Source organism: Macaca mulatta, chromosome 10, assembly GCF_049350105.2.
Source record: "Macaca mulatta isolate MMU2019108-1 chromosome 10, T2T-MMU8v2.0, whole genome shotgun sequence".
In the NCBI taxonomy this organism is placed as follows: Eukaryota; Metazoa; Chordata; class Mammalia; order Primates; family Cercopithecidae; genus Macaca; species Macaca mulatta.
This window is the reverse complement of record NC_133415.1, coordinates 76,101,892-76,125,084: the sequence shown is the minus strand read 5'-3', so window position 1 is coordinate 76,125,084 and position 23,193 is coordinate 76,101,892. Positions and strand designations below refer to the sequence as shown.

Below are 23,193 nucleotides of genomic sequence, written 5' to 3'. Positions count from 1 at the left end.
AATTTAGGCGACTAGGGGGTGAGAAAAACTGTTCCATATCTTGATTGAGACAATGATTATACAGCTGTAGGCATTAGAAAAAACTCTCAGAGCTGTATAACAGAAAGAGTAAATTTTGCTGTATGTAGATTATAACAAAAAAAATGTTGAAAATGGTCTGTAGTCTGGAATACATTTTTCAAAAACATGGAATTAAAAGTATATTCTACTCTCATACACTGTTTATATAAATAAATTTGTTCAAAAAAAGGAAATAAAGAAAATAAAATGAATAGTGATTCATGCCTCAAATATCCTATAGTTTTAAATAACGGAAACTTAATTGGTAAGTTTTTAGTGCAATATGCATAGTTGGTTACATTATGAATATTTTAAGAATCAAAATTTATTATAAAGAGTAAGACTAGGCACAGTGGCTTATGCCTATAATCTCACCACTTCAGGAAGCCAAGACAGGAGATTCACTTGAGGCCAGGAGTTTCAGACCAGACTGGGCAACAAAGCGAGACCCCCATCTCTACAAAAAGTAAAAATTTTCCAGCCATGGTGGCTCATGCTTGTAGTCCCAGCTGCTGCTTGGGATGCTGAAGCAGGAGGATTGCTAGAGCCCGGTAGTTCAAGGCTGCAGGGAGCTATGACGATTCTACTGCACTCTAGGCTATCTGACAGAGCAAGACCCTGTCTCAAAAAATTATGGACAGTGGATTGGGCTTACATTTGATGCAATCTTTGAATATGCTTTTAACATGAATTTTTATCCATATGAAATGGCTCTAAAAATTTTTTCTGGCAGCTTACCTAATACAAATAAGTGAATATACAGTTCTGAGTGCCGTCTCTTTCTTTTCAAGCTTAAAAATTACATTCCTATCAGCCTTCATGGAGCCATACATTTGTTCTTACAACCTGCGTGACATCTCTGCTCCAAAGAGTTCAAATGTTGCCCCATATAGGCAGAACATTTATTGACTTTAATTTAGGATGCCAGGAGTGATAGTAAACCGACGAGAAGTGGGAGAAAAAACTGTTAAAAACTCTCACAACAATGAAAGCCAGTTTGCCACATTAATATTTATCTTATCAGTGGTTTCCTTGCTGCTTCCCAAGGTCTCTAGTCCACTATTAAAGTCTGCCTATTTGACAATTATTTTCTGCGTATCTGTTATGTAAGGTATTGTGCTAAAAATAAACTCAGGATATTGTGGCGAACTGAAAGACAAAGGAACTAGCCTAAAACAGCTCACCATCCTAGGGAGGATATATAAACACATACATTCAGAAAGTATGGCACAATAGTATCAGAATGATGATGGGAAGCTTCAGGAGCACAAGAGAGGAAGTCAGGGTCACTAAAGGGAGGGGTATAGAACATGGTCAGTAAGAAAAAAACAATTATGAGGGTATAAGCATTAACCTGGTTTATGTCCACTAACTATCCATTCACCAGGTTGATTGACGAAAACGGGCAGTAAGAGAAGAAAACATGAGCAAAGACTTAAAGGCTTAGAAGTCTTTGGCTTTCTGTAATCTTGTAATTAAAGCTTTGCCACATGATAAAGATTATGCTTGGAAAATATAAAAACTCAGTAAAACTTTTAAAAAATTCAAAGCTTGGTTTAATTGATCTGTAGCTATCCATTTGAAGTCATCCAATTGGTGTTAACTGAAAACAGAGAGGCCAAGTTTATCTAGAGAAAATGCTATCCCTAAATGATATAATTACTTGGTCTTTAATTGGGGAAAATACTTTGGTATTAGAGTGACAGTCTAGAAAACTGAATTTTCACAGAATGTCGTCAGTGGAGTAAAAAGCAAAGTGTGATAGTCTTCATAACCTTTCTAGTTTTGACATTGTACATTTGAAGGTAGAATCTGACCGGACTGATTTCTGATAGATGTTGTTTTAGAAATAGATAGTTACTCTCTTACTTTTCATGAATTTCCTGCAACAGAAATATCTTGAACATTTAGACATGCCATTTCTTTGCATTTAAGTTCATCATTGGTAGAAAAAATATCCATTCATTCAGCAAGTCTTTATTTACTGCCTACAATGCGCTGTAATTCAAAATCCTCATTTGTATTATGTACTTGAGTAATAACTCTCATCAGTCATATAAAGTCTTAAGATGTACACAAAATTTCTTAACCAGTAGCTTAATTGCTTAGGTAAGCTCTCCCTCAGACCTCAAAAGCTATAATAAAATGAGAACTAAAATGTCACAAAGCTAGCCGTATTTTTGATCCATGCCATTTTTAAGATGGCGTTTCAATAAATATTATTCTTTTACCATGCCGTAAATTCACCTCTCTATAACTTTAATAGCTTAGTCATAATTTTATCGTACTCAATTTTAGTGAATTTGTATGTCTTCAACCATCAGTATTTGCCTTTCCAAAATATTCATAGTAAGTAATTCAGAAATAGAATCTTCACACCTACAATGATCTGGTCTTCAACAAACTCGACAAAAATAAACAATGGGGAAAAGGCACGTCAACAAGAAAAAAAAATCCCATTAAAAAGTGAGTTAATGCCATGAATAGACACTTCTCAAAAGAAGACATGCAAGCAGCCAAGAAACATGAAAAAAATGTTCAACATCGCTAATCATTGGAAGGATGAGAATCAAAACCACAATGGGATACCACCTCAAACCAATCAGGATGGCTATTATCAAAAAGTCAAAAAAATAACAGATGTTGGCAAGGTTGTAGAGAAAAGAGAATGCTTATATACTTGGGTGGAAATGCAAATTAGTTTATCCACTGTGGAAAGCAGCTTGGAGATTTCTGAAAGAATGAAAAATAGAATTGCTACTTGACCTAGCAATCCCACTACTGGGTACACACTGAAAAGAAAATAAATTCTTCTACCAAAAAGACAACTACACTTGCATGTTCGTCACATCTCTATTCACCATAGCAAAGACATGGAATCACCCGAGATGCCCATCAGTGGTGGATTGGACAAAAGAAATGTGTGGTATATATACGCCATGGAATACTACACAGCCATAAAAAAGAACAAAATCATGTCCTTTGCACCAACGTGGATGCAGCTGGAGGCCGTTATGCTAAGTGAATTAACACGGAAACAGCCAAATACGGCAAGTTCTCACTTTTAAGTGGGCGCTAAATATTGGGTAGGCAGAGGCACAAAGATGAGAACAATAAACACGGAAGATTCCAAAAGGGAGGAGGGAAAGGTGGGGAAAGAATTGAAAAGCTATGTACTGGGTACTATGTTTACTGTTTAGGCAATTCTTCTACAGCTATTTAGCTAGAAACCATTTCTTCGGTTCCTCATTTCTCCTCTGCAGTGATGCAGCATGGGGCTGTGTGAGATATCCTTTCACGTGGATAATGTATTGCTTTGGGCAGAAGAAAGCACTCCTACAATAAATCCTCTATGTGAGCTGCTCCATAAGGAACTTGAAAAACTGGGCAAAACAATGCAAGAAGCAAGCATGAAACTTGAGGCCGTTATCAATGCCAACACACAGTTAAATACATGAAATCACTACCAAGTATGTCTGCCCAAGCCAGCCAATGGACCAACTTCTCACTCACTGTCTTTTATTTGTATAAGCCAAGAGGGAAACACAAGAAAAAACACCTCACCTTTACGTTTATAAGGCAAGAACAGAGGACAAGAAAAAGGTAAATTTTGACAAATATTCGCTATTTATTTTGGGTAGTTATTGTTAACTCTTAGAAGTTAAATCAAAAGAAATGTGGGATTCCACCTATCTTGGGCAGGGCTAGGGAATGTTCATCCTCATTTTCATTATATCCTCTTTGAAGCTACACACCCCACGTCCTCAATTTTCATTACATATATCCAGAACTGATCCTCGCAGTAGCCAGAGAAGCAGCATGTTGCAAGAGACTCACTGATGGGCAATTGCTTCATTACCTCCTCCCCACTCAATAACTACAGAGATTTTGTTCAAGTCCACTCTGTAAATGTCATAGTTACAGACGGGTACCCAACTTAATTCAGTGCTAATGCCTTCTACAAATCTGCTTGGAAATCTTGACTAGTTCTGAACCTACATATCGTAGTCCTTAAGTCCCACTAGGACTAAGAACTTGATGTACAGAATGAAATGTATTCCTCATCTGCAACTCCTGCCCTCATTTCCACATCTACAATAGTCTCCATCGATCCCAGGTTGTTTCTTAGAAAACTGGGTAGAGGATAGTGCCTGTACAGGGAAGATGGCTGAGCTCCATTCAGAGGCTCTTGTCATGTTGTATGCCCATCCACAAGCTTCAGTGGACTTTGTTTCACATTGCTTGCACCTGTGACTCCATTCAGAAGACTGACCTTGGGCAACTGGAGCCACTTTGCTGCCCAGAAAGTCAGAAGTACCTGGGAACTTACAGCCTTCAAGGGTGACCAACAATTCTAGTTTGTTTAAGACTAAAAGATTTCTCAAGATAATTGAGTGCTGAAAGCCGGATGGTGCCAGGAAGACCGGGACAACTGGTCACCCAATGCACCCCCACACCAAACTCCAAAAATTTAGACAGCCCTTACCCTCAAATGGGGACAAACTTTTGGGCAAAACTATACCCCAGAGCTCCTTGCAGGACCCAGCTGAGGCTGGCATTTCCTTTGCTTGTCATCTTCCATTCTGTGTCTGGTTTCCTCCCTCTCACCTCCCCATGTCTGCTGGAAGTACTTCCTTCATAAGTCTTAGGCACCCATTCTCATCACAGGGGAACATTTCTGGGGATCCCCACTGAGGACACCTGCCTCTCCGTGAATGTTAGAAAATTGCATGATGTATCTACCACTGAAATCCATAAGGCAGTCACCAATTTGATTTCAGCCAGATTTTTGAGCCTCCTCTCCTGAAACAAAACTGATAATGGAAATATTGGCAAGTAGAAAAATCCCTCATCTTGTTGATTGTTTTTGTGTTGTTTCCATAGCCTCAGGTCAACCTGGATGTGGCAGTGATGGCAGCAGAGAGTGAAAGCAGTACTGATGGGCCAAGAAAAAGTAAAAGGAGGAAAACAGAATTTAAATAATAAACTCCAAGTGATCAAGACGTGATTATTTCTTCTACAGTGGGGCTTGAGGGCTGTTTTTCCTGAAATAAGACTAAAATCTAGAGTACATTTAAAAAAAATTGCTTTACTGTGATATGTAGTAATGTATTGATATTATTTATATAGACTTTAAAATATTTTTAGAAACTGTAACTCTGTAAAGTATTAACCTGAACTGGAATGGCCCTCTTTAAAAAATATATAATTTTTTTTTTAAACTCTCCTTCACTAACTTGCTCTTTCAATGAACCACTGAAGTCACTATATGGTGAGGAGCAATTTGCAATAATTTACCAAAATAATAATAAGGTAGCTCTATATCCTGTGTGTTTGATTTTTTTAAAAAGGAGTTTCCCTTTCAGGACCCCATGAATGTACAAGGTTCAAACAAAGTGCGGGACGCTAATGAACAGACGGTATTTTCCTGTGCCGGGCCCCTGTACAGAATGACTTCATTCAGGGCTACTGCTCGCGCATGGAAAGTGCTGGTAAAAAATCCCACAGAGTTCAGACGACCTTTTCCTAACTTTCGTTTTTTTTTTTCCCCCTTGTTTGTCTTTCGGGCCTAAGCCAGGGAAAACATAAATATTCATCAGCTGATATTTGCAGTAGCTGTGAAGTTATGAATGAGGCCATGCGGCTTTCCTCCTATCCCATCTACAGAATGGCAGCTTCTCCACTCAGCTCCCAGCCAAACGACACTTTCCGAAATCCCCAAAGTGTACTAGAAGTCTTTTCAAATTCAGTCTTTTTTTTTTCCCTTTAATGCTCAAAGCAGAAATGCTGTCTGCTTAATGTTTACCCTAGGATTATAGAAGAAGAAAAAGAAAAACATAGCTTTGCCAAGTTTTAAACTTTCAGATGCCTTGACGTAACAGGCAAACTGCTAGCAGCTCAAAATATTGGTAGTATATATCAATGGATATGATGGTGTCAGGGATTTTTAATATCAAACACTAGAGAGATACCTGAGGCATTTATTGTGTGAAGAGCAGAGAAAAAAAAAAACATTGGTTTGATCTGGTTCTACCACTTTGTTCGCTTCTGGACAGGTGTTAGAGACAGATGTTGGAAAACACTTTTGAATAAGATTTCAGATAGGTCCTCAATGATGAGATATAAAAAGAATGAAAATTGTGCCTGCCATAGGATCTGGGATGGAGCTGGTCTTTCTGTAGTCCAGATTCCTCACAAATTAATGCTTTAAAATCTGGAATCTTGTCATCTTCCAGGGTCTGTCACTCAAAACTTTAGTAGAAGGTGAATTGTGAATGGAAGAGACTGTATAACAAATGCAAATAGCCATCAGTGTCTGGGAACAAACAAAACCTGTTCTGGGCTCAGCATAACCATATGTCTTTGAGCTTCCTGGATCTGGTTCCTGTAACACAGAGGTCTGAAGAACCACCTTCAGACAGAGGAGGCATATCTGAAAGTGTTGGTAAAGACTGTCGACAACACTTCTGAAAATAGCATTGTGCCAAGAGGCAACAAGTGATGAGTAACAGTGAGAATGCAATTGTGGAACAAATTGATTCAAATAGTACTACAGCCTCCTCTCAAGCATTCATTTCTACAGATGACTGCTGGACTGCTTGGTGAATCCACAAGTAACCAGGATTGTGGCACAACTTTTGATACCAGAAAGAAGTTTGTGATTCTAATAGAAAATGACTTTCAAATAATATTTTTAAAATGTCTAATTGTGAAATAAAAAAAGGAACAGCAAAAATGTCAACAACACAACAGCTAATTGATCAATCCCCAATTATTAGTGAACATAAACAGTGAGACATGTTTTTATAGATAAAGAATATATGTGTCAATGTTTTAATATTCTCCTTTTGACTTTGCTCATCAGTATGTTTTATTCAAAGCTCAATATTTGGTCCCTCCTTGTCTCTGTAGAAAAGTTACCTACGTGATGGGTTTATTGGGTAATTTTAGGGTTGGAAGATTATTTGTAAGAAGTGTCACTAACTACAAGGTCTTACTTGGCAAAATATTCTTAGGAATATTCTCTAGTTTTGAATTTTACTTCACTATTGCAGATCAGGATCTCTTATAATCATTGTTCTGTATTTTTTATGGGGTTAGCCATATTACCTATACCTGACAGTGGAAATAATTCTCTAAACCACCAAACCAAAGAGATGAAGAAAAGGATCTCAGGTGTTCAAATAAGCACCAGTTCCCAGACTGGCAAGAGAGCTGACTAGAACAAATGCTTGTGACTTGGTTGCTGTATCTTTCTCCATTCTGGAGAAGCCTTGCTAGTGCCAGAATGGAAGCCAGAGGCCAGTGCTCAACTGTGTTCTCCTTGGCTACAACCCTCACCAGAATAAGGCCTGATGAAGAGCTATGGGACAATGTCAAAGGCCGTGACCTTCTGCAGGAAAAACTGGGCAGCATACAGGAGTGATGGATTGTCATGCATGTCCAGAGACATTTGGGAGGCCAGCTGAGTAAGCATAGGCAGGAAAATATTTCCTTTCCCTCTATTCCTTGCCCAGGACTGAGTATTTTGAGCTAGAAGTAGCAGAGAGCAGAATTAGTTGTCCATCCTTCCCTATGAAACTCATTTTGCAAATCACATCAGATCACAGTGTCAAAAAGCATTCCAGTTTGATACTCATTACACTTATGTTATCAGAGAAGAAAGTCACCTGGTTCAAAAGTGGCCCATAAAATCTTGTTTACAAGCAATTCTATGTTTTGATCCTGGACAGAAGTAAACAAAATCTCGCATTTGGTGATTTTTCTTTGTTTTGAAAGGGATATTTACATGTTAAAGACCACTACCTACATTATATATTTTTTTCATCCTTCTGCCTTCTCTGGAAATACTGCGTTTTCCCCCATGAATACCTCCCCTGTTCAAATACACAGCTAGAGTCTTCAACAAGACAAGAGAACATTGGATACCCAGAATCAAATCATTTGATGCATACCACAAGTATAGCTCATCAATGTGGCCTATGCAATTTATAATCTAAATTGAGAGATTTTTGACAGTAAACAGGGCATTATTAATTACACTGGGAGAATGAGTATAAAACCAAGATTGTTATGAACACACAGTAACATATGACCATCCTACACATGGAATCTTCTTGCTGATTCTCTCTACTTTTATCTTCAGTTGCCACTTTTGCTATCTAGATAATATGTTGCTTTTCTATGAGGAGATTTATTAACACCTTATTTGGCTGCGTGATCACAGCTATACCAAGTCATCATCAATATGCTTCACTTAGCCTGCATCTTCCTGAGATTGTATGGGAAACGTTATCTTACTTCTGTCTTCTCCTCAATGATTTTAGTGATTTCAAAAGCATATCACATAGCATATCACATAGACAGTTGTGTGTTCTGCCTATGTGTAGAGCTGACACTAACTCAAGAAAAGTAGATTGTTTATTTCCATTGCTTCGGAGAGACTACTCGGTGGATTCAGGGTACAGTGTTGGCTCTCTATACTGAAGTATGCTTGGCTCCTGATAGAATCAAGATGATTAGCAAGATACAAAAGGGTCTCAGATCATTTCCATGGGGTCAATGTTTACACCTGTTAGAAAAGGGCACCTTTGTAGAACCACCACTTTAACACTTTGGGTTTGGATTTGAGGGTTCCATGATGCCTGAGGATTTCCAACTCCTCTGTGGTGAATTCCTTTTACTGTGTGTTGATCTTGAAGTGTCCCACTGTACTTTTTTGCCTTATATAGTTCCTTCTGTAATGTAACGTGGAAAACAAAATTATGCCACTTCAAAGTTGATAGTTTTTTGAAGTAATAATTGACTGAAAGTCTACAGTCAATTTAAACTGATTAAGATAATTCTAACAGGAATTTGCATAAACAAACTTTTACTTTTCTTACCATTAAACCTTGATGAATTGTTATTAAAACTTTATCAATTATCTCCAGTTCTGTGACCATTAGTTGACTGGCCTGGGGTAAGTCATAACCTTTCTGGTCAGTTCCCCAAACTACAGATGAAAGGGCTGGATTTTTAACATTTCTCACACAGCTTTCCACAGAAGTCTAGTTATTTCCCATATTAATTGTACACATTCACAAAGGACTAATGGGAAATCCCTGGTTTAACAAATTAGATTTTCTTACTATAAGACTTAAGACATGCTAATGGACAGAGTGTCTTTTCAAACCACAAGACTCAACTTGAAGTTTACATGATTAATTTATGCACTTCAATAATAAAGTAACCAAGAAGTTAAATTTCCAAGAATAAACACATTAACTTTAGAATAACATGTTAAATTCCCATCAAACATTCTTGGTCTCAAACTGACATTATGGTTCTGGATCACTGATAGGTGGTTAAGCAAACAAAATAAGACACTACTCATAGTGGGTCTCCAGGCCATTTCTTCCGAAGCATGTAACTTCCCAGTTGCAATGTGATGCTGTATCCATCAGGTGTTATAAGACTAAGGTCAAAGAATATACAGGGTGCCAAGTACATTTAAATTATAGAAAAACAGGTAATGTTTTGGGTTTTTTTTTGAGACAGAGTCTCGCTCTGTTGCCCAGGCTGGAGTGCAATAGTGTGATCTCAGCTCACTGCAACCTCCTCCTCCCAGTTTCAAGCAATTCTCTTGCCTCAGTCTCCTGAGTAGCTGGGACTACAGGCGCACACCACCATACCTGGCTAATTTTTGTATTTTTAGTAGAGACGGGGTTTCACCATGTTGGCCAGGATGGTCTTAATCTCCTGACCTTGTGATCCACCTGCCTGGTCTCCCATAGAGCTGGGATTACAGGCGTGAGCCACTGCACCCGGTGAAAAAGAGATACTCTTTTAGGCAAGTATGTCCAAAATCTTGCCAATGTCCAAAATATTTTATACTAAAAATTATTTGTTGTTTCTGTGGGAAACACATATTGTTCTGTTTCCAATAAAGCTTTCCTACTCTGGGAAAAATGGTACCGCTTCTCTTCCCTCTTCTCCACACTACAACATTTAGAACTCATAGTAGCCCCCAATTCATATAGTGCCCTTTCTTCCTGACCAAGTTTGATTGGTCAAGAGATGGGCAAGAAACTCAATTAGCGTTCTGCTCTCAGATAATATTGAACTGGAGCTGGAACAAGAGAGTGAATTATTCCTTGTGGCAGAACCAAGAGATAGGAATCTGGGGAGCTGCAGACGGCCATGTGCTTCACTAGGAGGAGGATGCCAACCTAGTGTGGAAAAGTATAAAGCCTACATTCTGAGGGAACTAACCTGGAGAAAAGCAAAAATAGTCCTTGTTGCTTTCAAACCCATGGTCCCAAGTTTCCCTGGGCCCAATCACATCCACGCTTTTCCTGTGCCTTGGTATTTCAACACTTCTTGTGATTGAGACACTAAACACTCCTCCTTTTCCTTCACCTGGTTCAAGTTGCATTTTGTTCTTTCCAACAAAAGATCATGAGTTATGAAATTGTAGTTGAACATTGTTTAGGATGCTTAGATAAAAATTAGCTTTATCACAAAGACTAAAGGAGTGTTAATTACTCACCACTTTTTAGGAACTAACTCTTGCACAGTTGAGATGCAGCATGTACCTTCATCCAACTGATGTGCCCACAGAATTCTTTTCTCAAAGACTGGATTGTAAGACTGCTTCATGGAATACACATGAGTAACTTCTAGTCACATAATCTGACATATTTTAACTAACTTTAAAATTCTATGACTTTGTGACATTTCAATTATTTATTAATCTCAATTTGATAGTTATTTGCTATGAGAATAGAATCAAATAAGTATTTAAATGCTGAAATCTATACTTGAGAAAATCATACTTTCATATTATAATATTCCCTGTTTATTTCTGTTATGAAAATTAAGCACATTTTTACAATAGCAGTTTATGACCATGAAAAATTCTTATAAAATCGGTGTTCTTAAAATTTCCCATTAAATATTGTGATTTTACATTTTCTCAATGGCATACTTCTAAGTCTTTGCTGTACTTGATTCTAAGCATAGAATGTTAGCGTTAGTTCTTTAAAAAGTCAATAATATCCATGACAAATGTTTATTAGTTAAGTTAACAAATATTTACGGAGGCCGGGCGCAGCACGGTGGCTCAAGTCTGTAATCCCAGCACTTTGGGAGGCCGAGACGGGCGGATCACGAGGTCAAAAAATCGAGGCCATCCTGGCTAACAAGGTGAAACCCCATCCCTACTAAAAAATACAAAAAAACTAGCCGGGTGAGGTGGCGGGCGCCTGTAGTCCCAGCTACTCGGGAGGCTGAGGCAGGAGAATGGCGTAAACCCGGGAGGCGGAGCTTGCAGTGAGCTGAGATCCGGCCACTGCACTCCAGCCTGGGCTGGGCGACAGAGGGAGACTCCGTCTCCAAAAAACAAACAAACAAAAACAAATATTTACTGATACCTATAATTTTTATGCAAGGTATTGGTAAGACAGCAAAAAAGATACATTTCCTCCCTTCGTGAAAATGACAGTCTAGTTTCTAGCACTATTTCCTCGTCTTTTTTCTATATTGATGCTTCTTCCGTTCTTAGGACAACATTAAGTTTACTCATATGTCTACTTAAGAGCATGTAAGGAAGTAAAGATCATCACATGTCCACCCCAAGACTAGGATGCATTCTACAAGCATAACTTGATTTCCAGGCATCTTTCCCACATGCTTTCTCACCCCTGAAAGCTTTCAGTGTGGCCAGAATTGGAGGCAATGCCACATAAGCAGACAGACCGCCACTGAAGGATGGTCTTTCTATTGTTCCAGACGCTGTGTTTCTGTTACCAAAGTGCAGAGCAGAAAGCAATGTGCCCTGACAGGAAGAGCTCTTTGTCAGGAGTCCAAAGACTTGGAAGGCAGCTCTTACCCCAACACTCATCAGGGAATGACCTCAGTGCTCAGAGAAATATCTAATGGCATCTGGACAACCTCTAGAAAATTATAGGTTGTGTCCAAAAACTTCCACCCTTGCAAACTTTCCTGTCACTCTCTATATGAACCTGCCTACAAGTTTTTAAAAACAGTATATTGCTTTAACAATTGACATCCTATCACGCGATAGCAGAGGACAGGCATAATTATTGATTTTAGTAAATGCTTTAACAGTGTAGACAAATTCTGATTATGAACATTTTCTGATATGGGCCAATATTTCTGAGTTTCAAATGAATCTAGACTGGAAAATAATGTTGGCTTTTATATTGAATAGACTACTAAGAATATCTGATTTATGCTTTATTCCTGAACAAGAGTCAAAAAGACAGAATGGTCAGGAGTACATAAAATAAATTACAATTGACAGGAGAGTTAGATTCTTGCAGGATGTGAGTCCTATTTTGTTGTTATTTTTGTTGCAGCTGTATCATCTCTCATTTCCCCTTCTATTGGGCAAGGTAGAAGACATTAGAGGATCATGTAAACCTTCATCGTCAGGAAGGTTTGAATAAGCAATAGGAATGTAAATATTTGTGAAAACAACTAGAGACTGAATAGTTGTAACTGATTCATCATATATAATTTTACTTAACATTTAAAATATATGTTGTTATTTTATTAACCTGAAGCCTTGAAGAATTTTGGAAGTAGGAGTGTTAACAAAGAGGACATTTAGTAGAGGAGGGAGAGATTCTCATTCCTGAACTTCTGGAAAAAAGACATCTCTCCAATGGGGAGGCAGTTAGACATTAACCTCCCATGTCCTTTTAACCACTCCCTTCCAGAGAAAGGCCCAAAACTGTGGGGAGTGCTCTGCTTTCTGCAGACTTTCTTTATGTGTTTATTTGCTTGCACTTGCATCATTTTCTCCATCATTTGCCTGCCCAATAAAGGATGGACAAGAGATGGCAAAAGAGTTCAAAGCCAAACAAATAATTCTGGATAAATTGTTAACAGACCTGGAATAAGATGAGCCAAGAAAAATTTAGCTAAAATAAGATTTTGGGGGAAAATCTGTGTATTTCATTTAGATTGTGTTTACATGACAACAACGTATCAGATTAACTCAGTGGAAAGCAGGCAAATTGTTTATGCAGTTATGTAGACACAACAGTTGCGTCAGTGATTACCTTTTCAAGTTGTGGATTCTGGCTTTCTAATACACTGCCCTGCCCATAATGATGAATTTATAATAACTGCATAAACTAAATTTTTTTGATAGATTCACATTTTACTAATTTCTGAGCCTTCCAATATTTTTTGTGGTTTTGTCCAGTTGGTGGTGGTGGTGCTTATTTATTTATTTAGTCATATATGTGGCTGGGAATCTTGGAAACAGTGAATGTTAGCTTTATTAAGTCAAATAATTGAAGAATTTTTAAAAAGAGTTTCTTCCTGACTACTTTTGTGGTGTATTAAAACCAAGATATTACTACTTAAAACAGGGATGTTCACACCATGACACATATTATATAAAATTACTATTATTCAGAAATTCTCAAAAAAAAAACTTGAAAGATATTGCTCTTTAGTATTTCAACTAGATACTATGGTTATAGTATCAAATAATGTTCAAACTAAAATTCAAACCAACCCCTCTGTTGGGTATTGATATGGTTTGACTGTGTCCCCACCCAAATCTCATCTTGAATTCCCACATGTTGTGGGGGACCCAGTGGGGGGCAATTGAATCATGGGGGTGGGTCTTCCCCATGCTGTTCTCATGATAGCCAGTAAGTCTCATGAGATCTGACAGTATTATAAGGGGGAGTTTCCCTGCCCAATCTCCCTCTTTGCCTGTGCCATCCACATAAGACATGACTTGCTCCTCCTTGCTTTCCGCCATGAGTGTGAGGCTTCCCCAGCCACGTGGAACTGTAAGTCCAATTAAACCTCTCTCTTTTGTAAATTGCCAAGTCTCAGGTATGTCTTTATCAGCAGTGTGAAAACGGACTAATACAGGTATATACCCAAAAGAAAGGAAACCAGTACATCGAAGAGATAGCTGCACTCCCAGGTTTGTTGCTGCACTGTTCACAATAGCCAAGATTTGGAAGCAACCAAAGTGTCCATCAACAGATGGATGGATAAAGAAAATGTGGTACATATATACAATGGAGTACTGTGCAACCTTAAAAACAATGAGATCCTGTCATTTGGAACAACATGGATAGGACTGGAGGATCATTATGTTAAGTGAAATAGCCAGGCACAGAAAGACGAGCATTACATGTTCTCATGTATCTGTGGGATGCAAAAATGAAAACAATTGAACTCATGGACATAGAGCATAGAATATTGTGTACCAGAGGCTGGGAGGAGTAGTAGGGGATGAAAGGGGAGTTGGGAATGTGTAATGGGTACCAAAAGAGTAGAAAAAACGAATAAGACCTAGTATTTGATAGCACAACAGGATGACTATAGTCGATAATAACTTAATTGCACATTTTAAAATAACTAAAACAGTGTAATTGTATTGTTTTCAACACCAAGGATAAATGCTTAAAGGGATTACAAAATGAAACAAAATTCAAATCAAAACTATATTTTTGTATATGGGATAGCTATCGTCTACTATTATTCAGAATATTTTTTAAAAACTGAGTGATTTGCACATTAATAATAAAACTAAATAACATAATATTTAAAAATAAAGAAAACTCAGAGCTGAAATATGTTATTGACTTTGGCAATGCTATTTGTTCATATGATAAAGAAACCTGTGCTCTTATGTCAAGGAGATGCCAACATTTCTTGAGAAAGACTTCTTATTGGTGCCAGTTTGCTGTTTAGGATACAGGGTTTCATCCACTCTGCTGGAAATATTCATTATATCTAAATGTTTTGTTCATTCTTTCCAGATTTCCAAGATATAAGTCATTACATTACATGCCAAATATTACAAGTGCATTATTTTTACTGTTTGAAACCATATCACTACTTGTTATTACATCTTACTGATTAGCTATATTGCTATTCCACCTAAAGGATGAAATGTAACATTCAAGATTATTTTCTCAAGATTTGTCAAGTTTGACTTGAGATTTCTCAAGTTTGTCCATTCAATAGCTGGGCTGTGCCATGAACTCTAAACTTTAGACAACATTATTGTGTTTTTCTAGGTTATCCTTACCAACAAGGTAATGGTAAACTGAATGGAAAGATTAATAAGAAAAACAAGCCAAAAATAATTCCACAAAGCAGCTTTAGATAAATATAGCATTTATCCAAATAATTTTACAATTTTATTACATTTGTTATTGCAATTAATTTACATGCTATACAGAATAACATAAATTGTATTACATTTATCATTGCAGTTTATATGCTTACCATAAGGGTAAAATTTTATTTTTTTAATTGGAAAGCTACATCAAAAAGACTTTATATGACTTCCCCAGGATAATCATGTAGCAGGGCTCGTCAACTTAAAGTAGTCTTGAGTCTATTAGATTAAGTTTCCCCAGTACCAAATTTTATTCATAACATCTAGATCTGTGCTATTCAACACACACCCACTAGGCACATATGACTATTTAAATTTAAATTAATTAAAATTAAATAAAAAGAAGCATTTGAAACTAGACACATTTCAAGCACCCAATAGCCACATGTAACTGATGGCTCCTATATTGGCAGTGCAAGTAACATTTTCATCATTATAGCACATTCACCAGACAGCACTGGTCTGGATAACAAAAACCTCTAAGGAAGTTTGTTGTCAAGGAAAAAATGTTCAATAATTTATAATATGATAACCTTTGCTGTTAATGTCATTATAATGTGGTTGGTAAGGATAACATAAAAAAGCGAGAACAATGTTGTAAAAATAAATGTCAATAATTGATATGAGACTTATGCTGGTTGTTTTTTGTATATTCAAATTTAAAATAAAATACAATGGGTTAGGCATAGCTCTGCGTCACAATGGTAAGTCATGTGACATTTAGCTTTAACTTAGCTTAAGGCATTGAAATTCAAAGATAAAGAAATAATTTTTAGACATTGGGTTTGGGAAGTGGATGTGGGGAGATTATGTTAAAACATCACGGCAAAAGAGTAAGCCAGTTTTTGTTTCTTCACATAAAATTCAATGCCAGAAAGCAATCCAAAATGTCTACAAACAGAAAACGTGACCCCAAAGTAGTATACCTATCCATGGTGTCGTTCAAATACAAAAACATCAAGTAGATTTTTAAACACGCACAAACTGAAGGAACACCAGCTATTTTTGAAATTACAGTTGGCCAATGAAATCTAGGGAACCAAGAGGTGAATCAAAGTTAAGAACCAGAGAATGGAGAAGCTATGAGAATTATAAGTACCAAGCCCATTTAAATGAAAACCAGTATTAAACAATTTTGGAAATCAGTGATAGAGAAGACAATGATTTATACTTTGATAATTTAAAAAGAATATATTAATGGCCAGGTGCGGTGGCTCATTCCTGTAATCTCAGCACTTTGGGAGGCCGAGGTGGAGGGATCACCTAAGGTTAGGAGTTCGAGACCAGACTGGCCAACATGGTAAAACTCCTTCTCTACTAAAAATACAAAAATTAGCTGGACATGGTGGTACATGTCTGTAATCTCAGCTACTCAGGAGGCTGAGGCAGGAATATCACTTGAACTCGGGACGTGGAAGTTACAGTGAGCCAAGATCATACCACTGTACTCCAGCCTGGATGACAGAGTGAGACTTCATCTCAAAAATAAAAAAAAGTATATATATATGCACACACACACACATATATATATACACACACACATATATATATACACACACACATATATATATATATACACACTAAAGGGGAAGAGAAGAGGAAAAAAGGAGAGTAGATGTAAGAGACTAATTACTTCATGTCATTACTAGTTACTAACGAGTTAACTGGTGCTAAAATTAAAGCATGTGTATGCCATAAATCAAAAATTACTTTAATCTTTTAAGTTTTCATAATTTTCCAAATACATTGTGCAGGCATTCTTAATCTACAATATCTCTTTTTGAAAAAAAATACCTTAATTTTAAATGTTTCCAACTTTACTTTTCCTTCTACAAATTCATGTAAAAATAAATTGAATATCTTACTTAAATATAACATTTATTGTATAGGCCTATTTTAGTAAAGCTGTAACCATCCAAGAGGTTCATTTTGCCCACTGTACAGATGGAGCCAAATTTTCAATACACAAATTGGCAATACAAAAAGAGTTTAATACACACAGAGCCATCTAAACAGGAGACCAGAGCTTTATTATTACTCAAATCAACTTCCTTGAAAATCCAGAGGCTAGGATTTTTCAAGGGCAGTTTGGCAGGTTGGGGAATGGGTAATGCTGACTGGCTAAGGATGTAATCATAGGACTGTGGAAAATGGTCCTTGTGCACTGAGTCTGCTTCTGGGTGGGGGCCACAGGACCAGCTGAGTCAAGAGTCATGGATCATTGTGGGGCCGCCCAGTCCTCAGAAATGCCAAAGCCTGAAAAGACATCTCAAAAGGTCAATCTTAGGGTATACAATGGTGATGTTATCTTCAGGAGTAATTGGGGAAGTTCCAAATTTTGTGACCCCCAGTCCCAGAATAAAGGCTGATCATCCTTTAGGCCTACATCTTAGCAGAAATTAGGCTCCTCTCATCCTCCTAACGTGGTGATCCTGCATTAGCTTTACAAGGGCTGTTTAGTTTTTAAGAAGGGCTGTTATCATTTAAACTATAAACTAAATATCCCCAATGTTAGCTTGGCCCAAGCCCAGGAATGACCATGGACAGTTAGGAGGTTAAAGGTAAGATGGAGGTTGATTAGATCAGGTCTTTTTCACTGTCATAATTTTCTCATTGTTACAATTTTTGCAAAGGTGACTTCAAAACCACTTATATCTTTCCAGTTGCTACTGATTATTCACACACAGCAAAGTCTGAGATGATATTCACCCAATATAAATAACAGTTATCTCTCTGTGGTAAAATCTTTGGTGATGTTTATTTTACTCTGTAAAATATTTAACTTTTCTCTAAATAAATGCTATAAAATAAAAGACTTTTTGGGATGTCTTTTATTCTCTTTCCTGATAATAATCATTATTAAAATACTAATATAAAATAATATTTTCCTTTGACTGTTGATTTACAGTTCATGATAAATTCTCACATATTTCACCATGCTATGTTCATAATGACCTAGAGAGGTAAGCAAATGCTGCCAGCCTAATTTCTCAGCTGAGCATCTGAGGGTCCTCAGATTAAATAACAGTTCACATTGCTAATCATTCAGATTCTCAGGATTCTAATCCAGTGCTTTTGAGCAGGTTAGTCTTGATCTTCATCGAGTAAGTTTAGTAAGAAAGCTCTAATATACAATGTAAAGAATCTTACCATAAAAGACTCTATCAATAAGAAGATTCCACTGTTAGAAACAGACTCAGGATGTTGACTGTAATTGAAAATAAATGAGCGTTAAAGACAGATGATCTAACCAGAAAAGATAGAAACCAAGCAAGGCTCTTCTCCCCCGTGATGCCAAATCAAAGGAACAAAATCAAGCCTATTGCTCACTTGAATTCCAGTTCTTCTTTTGGCATCATTCAGGGTAACACAATTCTTAACTTTTAGAAGGTCCTGGAAAACTTTCAATAGAACTTATACTCATTATCTAAGAGCAGAAAAGTGTCAGTGGAGAAGCAAATAGATAACTGGATTTAAAATTAAAAAGCATCTTTTTATTTCCTCCAACAATGGGCAACCACATTAGAGAGGAAAGAAGACACCTATTGCTCAAGTTTGATTTGGGTAAGGACAGGAAATTGCATCTTTTAGAATAGATGAGATTTCCCATCACATAAACATATAATAATAGCCTTCTATCATTTGGGCTAACATTTACATTACCTAAAATAAACTCTCATCCTGATGTTGTTCTATAATTGGCTTGTGACAGAATGCACGCTGAGGCAAATATAAGTTCAGAAAGCATCCTCCGTCTTTATGTTAAAAGAAATATTTGGACTTTCCTAAACAGACAAACTTTATTTTGTTGCTATGCAACTGACATACAACATAGTCCATCAGACAGTAAATAAGTTATGAATTTTACAATGAAGAGAAAAGTCTTTTCTCTCTGTTTGAGAACAAGCCACAACTTCCTTTCATGCTTTCCTAATCCACCACAGCCCTCTAAAGCTGTTTCACAAACGCCAGTGTTTTGGCAAGATAAACAAGCAAATGAATAACACAGCAATGACCCAAATGCAGTCTGCAAACATCACGCTAAGAAGCATCAATACCATTCAATTCATTCCTACAGACCTGGGAACCTGGGCTTCCCAAGCATCGTAAAGAGAAGAAAGTTTATTTCACACCCACATTCTTCCAGGTAGCTGAATATAAATAAGCTTAAACAAAGGAGATTCTGGCAATTTCTGTTGGCAGGCACCCATCACTGCTACAGGTCTCAGGCATGATTTTGTGTCAGGGCATAAGAGTGATTTCAGCCATGAGGAAAACATCTGTGAGGAAAAAAATGTTTCAGGGTTGAGACTTGTGGCTTGTGGGCCATGTCCATGTTTAACACGACCTGCTCAGTGTTCAAAATGTTAAATATTGTCCAACATTTAAAATTTTTTACATAAAAATCTAAATGTCTTGCGTTTCTTGAAAAATTATAAAATAACAGTTAATATGCATTTTTGCAAAAATCAGTTAGAATCAACTTCCAGCAGAAAAGGAGAAGAGATAGATAAACTGTGGTACATTCCTACAATGAATTACTACAGAGCAATAATCAGAACTAAGTGCTGATACACTCAGCAACATGAATGGACTTCACGTATGCCAAGCAAAAGAAACTAAACACAAAAGTGCACACTGCATGGTTCCACTTATGTAAAGTTTAAGGCCAGTGAAAATCAATCAATGGCAACGGAAATCAGCATAGGTTTATCTCTGGCGGAAGGAGTACGTTTGGAGATGATGGAAACGTTCTATATTTTGATCGGGGAGGTAGGCATATAGGTGTAAATGTAGCCACCGATACACTCAGGTTTCAGCACCTTACACACCTCGCTGTATGAATTTCATATGTCAATAAGAAATAAAATTTAATGAAAAAGTGTCAATTGGCCAAGGAACAGCTGGCCTTTTAAGGTGAGGCTTGCCCTCTCTGCGTGGAGCCCACACCCAATAGCTGGCTCACTTAGATGGCTGCAACAGAATCTATGGTGTGGGGCCCAGCAATCTGTTTCAACGAGCCCCGAAGTTGATTCTGAGGCACTATTAAAGCTTGAGAAACTGCTCTAGAACACTATATACATAAAATAACATACATGAAAGGCAGAGGCGGCCCTTATGAAGCCCTGTTACCCCTCCCCCCAACATATTTCAAGAAACCTAGAAGAGAGGACTTTGTTGGCTTCCTCAAAGAACTCTATCTATCAAGCCTATGTTTCAAAACTCTTGGAAGGGATTGTACAACCAACACACACCATTCCTCTTTTAACCATTAGACACTTTTTATTTCAGCACTGTTACAATTGGGTCCATATCACTCATTAAAAAAAAGTAAAAGCAAACAGCTGTATATCTTTGATTATGAAAAGATTATCAAACAAAAAGCGTTCAGATACATTCCAAATTTGAAAAAATAAATGAAAATCTACATTCAAGGAGTTATTGTGGCTCAGGGAATCTTAAAAATTACGAGAAACTCACGAATTAAGACAAGTAATCCCCATTCTCACCGTTACTTGCATAAATCTTACATAAAACACTACTTGGAGATCTCTATTTTCTGGGAAGTTATCAACTTTTAAGCAAGCGCCCACACAACCACACAGTGTGATGCAGTCAAACTGGAAATTCTGTGCCAACAGAGAAGGCATTTTGAATCTGTCGAGGGAATCAGAGGTGCTTATTATACACTTTTTCATTGATTAATATTAATTGGAAAAGCACAAAACAATGACATGATATGATAGAAATACTTATTCTGTGTATTTTGCGAAAAAGTTAAGGGATAACTTTTCTTTTTCATAAAGTTAAGTGATTATTTTTTACCAGAATGGCATATAATTTCAGAAAACAGTTTTTTGTGTGTTCATGCTAATATTTAGGAATGTCCTAGCATTTAGAAGGAGAAAGGGAGAGAGAAAGAGTTCTGGGAATAATAAAGCATAATAATAATAATAAAACATAATATAATAATTATATTTTCAGGTGGTGATTCTCTGAATTGTTTCATTCAGTACCTCACAGTGGTTGAACAACCAGGGAGATGCTGAAAAACCAACTTCAAAATTACTTTGGCTACCTAGTTCACCTCCAATTTGTCAAATACTTGGTTTGGGAATGAATCTAAAAGTCACGTGATCAGGGCTTCATGGGTGTGCTCCTAGTGCGGTGGACAGGGCTCCATGCTTAGAAAAGGGACTCGGGCTTAGGGCTTGATGCTCTGTGGTTACTGGCTTGAAATACTTAATAATGTAATCATTCAATTTGTGTTTTATAAGTGAAGCATGATGCAACAATGGAACTTGTGCTGGGGACACTGAGAACCTAGCATCATACATTGTTCCATCTCCTGCCACCTCCCCATGTCTGCTAAGTGAGTTCTTGGTTGCTGGCTCAGGCATTCTGCTTAGTATTTTTGCCCTTCAGTCCCAGCAGGGTTCTGGGCATGGGCACAGGTAAGATCAAGGCAAGTTACAAGGCAATACCCCAGGCACCTGGAAGGCTCTACTACTTGCCATGTGGGTATCCCCAATCCCAAGGAAGCATGACATGAAACAGCAAACGTCTCCATGACAGCTTAAGAGAAAAACTGTGGAAGGAAGGAAAAGGTTTTTGTCTTGCTTTTTGAACAAGGGGCCCCATTTTAATGTGGCATAGTCCTCACACATTATGTAGCAACCCTTGCACATGGCTATCAATGGTAAAGAATCAAAAGAGTAAAGAAAGGGAAGTAGGAGGTACAGGAGAACCAATAAGGTATGCAGAAAGGAAACGAGATAATTAGGGCTCAGAAAATAAAATTAAAATTTCATATGGTTACAAATGGACTAGATATATCCTTCCCAAAAAATGCTTTATTTCTCTCTGATTAAGAAGTAACATATATCCTAAAACATTTGGATATATTCAGACACTAAAGATGTGATTGGAAAGCTGCATTCAAAGAAGTATCACCAGTTACTGCCATCCATTCCAATTCTATCCAGGGCTACCTTCTCAATGTTGTCAATCAGGCATTTCCAATGCTTTGAACCTGAGCTTACAATTTAAGAACCACTGTTTTAAAGACATCTAAACAGAATACAGGTTAATAAACAATGAGATCATTATCTTTTCACCTTAGTGTTTGCTACCTCCAATTTTACTAAAGGATACAGTACTTTAGCCTGCCAGAGGATGACGTTGTCTAAACACATTTTCAATGTTTTCTTTTTAACAGTTAATATATTTCCAGGATGAAAGTCCATTTCTTTCTAAAAGGTTCCTAGGACACCCATTGAAAAGTCAAAAGCAATGAACTAAAAGGGATTGCTATTTTGTTGGAAAAGAACGACATCCTTTGTATTGAAGTGGGGAATTACAGACTGTGGTCACCCTCTGCACAGTGTCTCTTTGTCAAGTAATACATGCTGAAAAAAAAATAATACAGATGGGAAAATATTGTGCACTGTCAGATCTTGGAAACGGCCAAAGGATTTTTCCTCACCAATGTCTTGTCGATGACTTTCACATTCTGGCACCCTGAAAAAAATAATGCATACATTTAATATGAACTGAATGCAATAATAATCAGGCAGGTAATCGTTTTCCCAAGGAATGTAAAATTTGACAAATGTAAGGTTTATGATTCAAGGTAGGCTTGCCAAATCTTATGTGGCATGAGACCATTTTTTATTACCTAAACAGTCCTTAACACAAAATGACTGGCACATATTTTTATTAACACAAAGAGTATATTCTTTCTGCCACATTTAATAGAGAGTCAGTGACTGAAAGCTCTCTTTTAGGATATGTCTGTAGCAAATTAAAATGCATAGTGAGGATTCACAGAATGGCATTCTTCTTGTTGAGGCTCTGTCTGCAGACTGAGTACAGTAGTGAGTAGACCATTTATCTGGGGAGTTCTGTCTATGGGGACAATCCAGATCATATGGATTATAGAAAAGGAAATCCTCTTTGCCTTCAAA

General features: G+C 37.3%; 1 protein-coding gene across 1 annotated transcript in view; it reads right to left on the bottom strand.

The window, feature by feature from the left end:
• Positions 1–20,489: 20,489 nt before the first annotated feature.
• Positions 20,490–23,193, bottom strand: part of HAO1 (hydroxyacid oxidase 1) — a 55,645-nt gene continuing 52,941 nt past the window's right edge. The window contains exon 8 of the mRNA XM_001116000.4: positions 20,490–22,747. Within this exon, the coding sequence (XP_001116000.2) occupies positions 22,677–22,747 (71 nt within the window). The 3' untranslated portion in view covers positions 20,490–22,676. The remainder of the gene's footprint in view (positions 22,748–23,193) is intronic.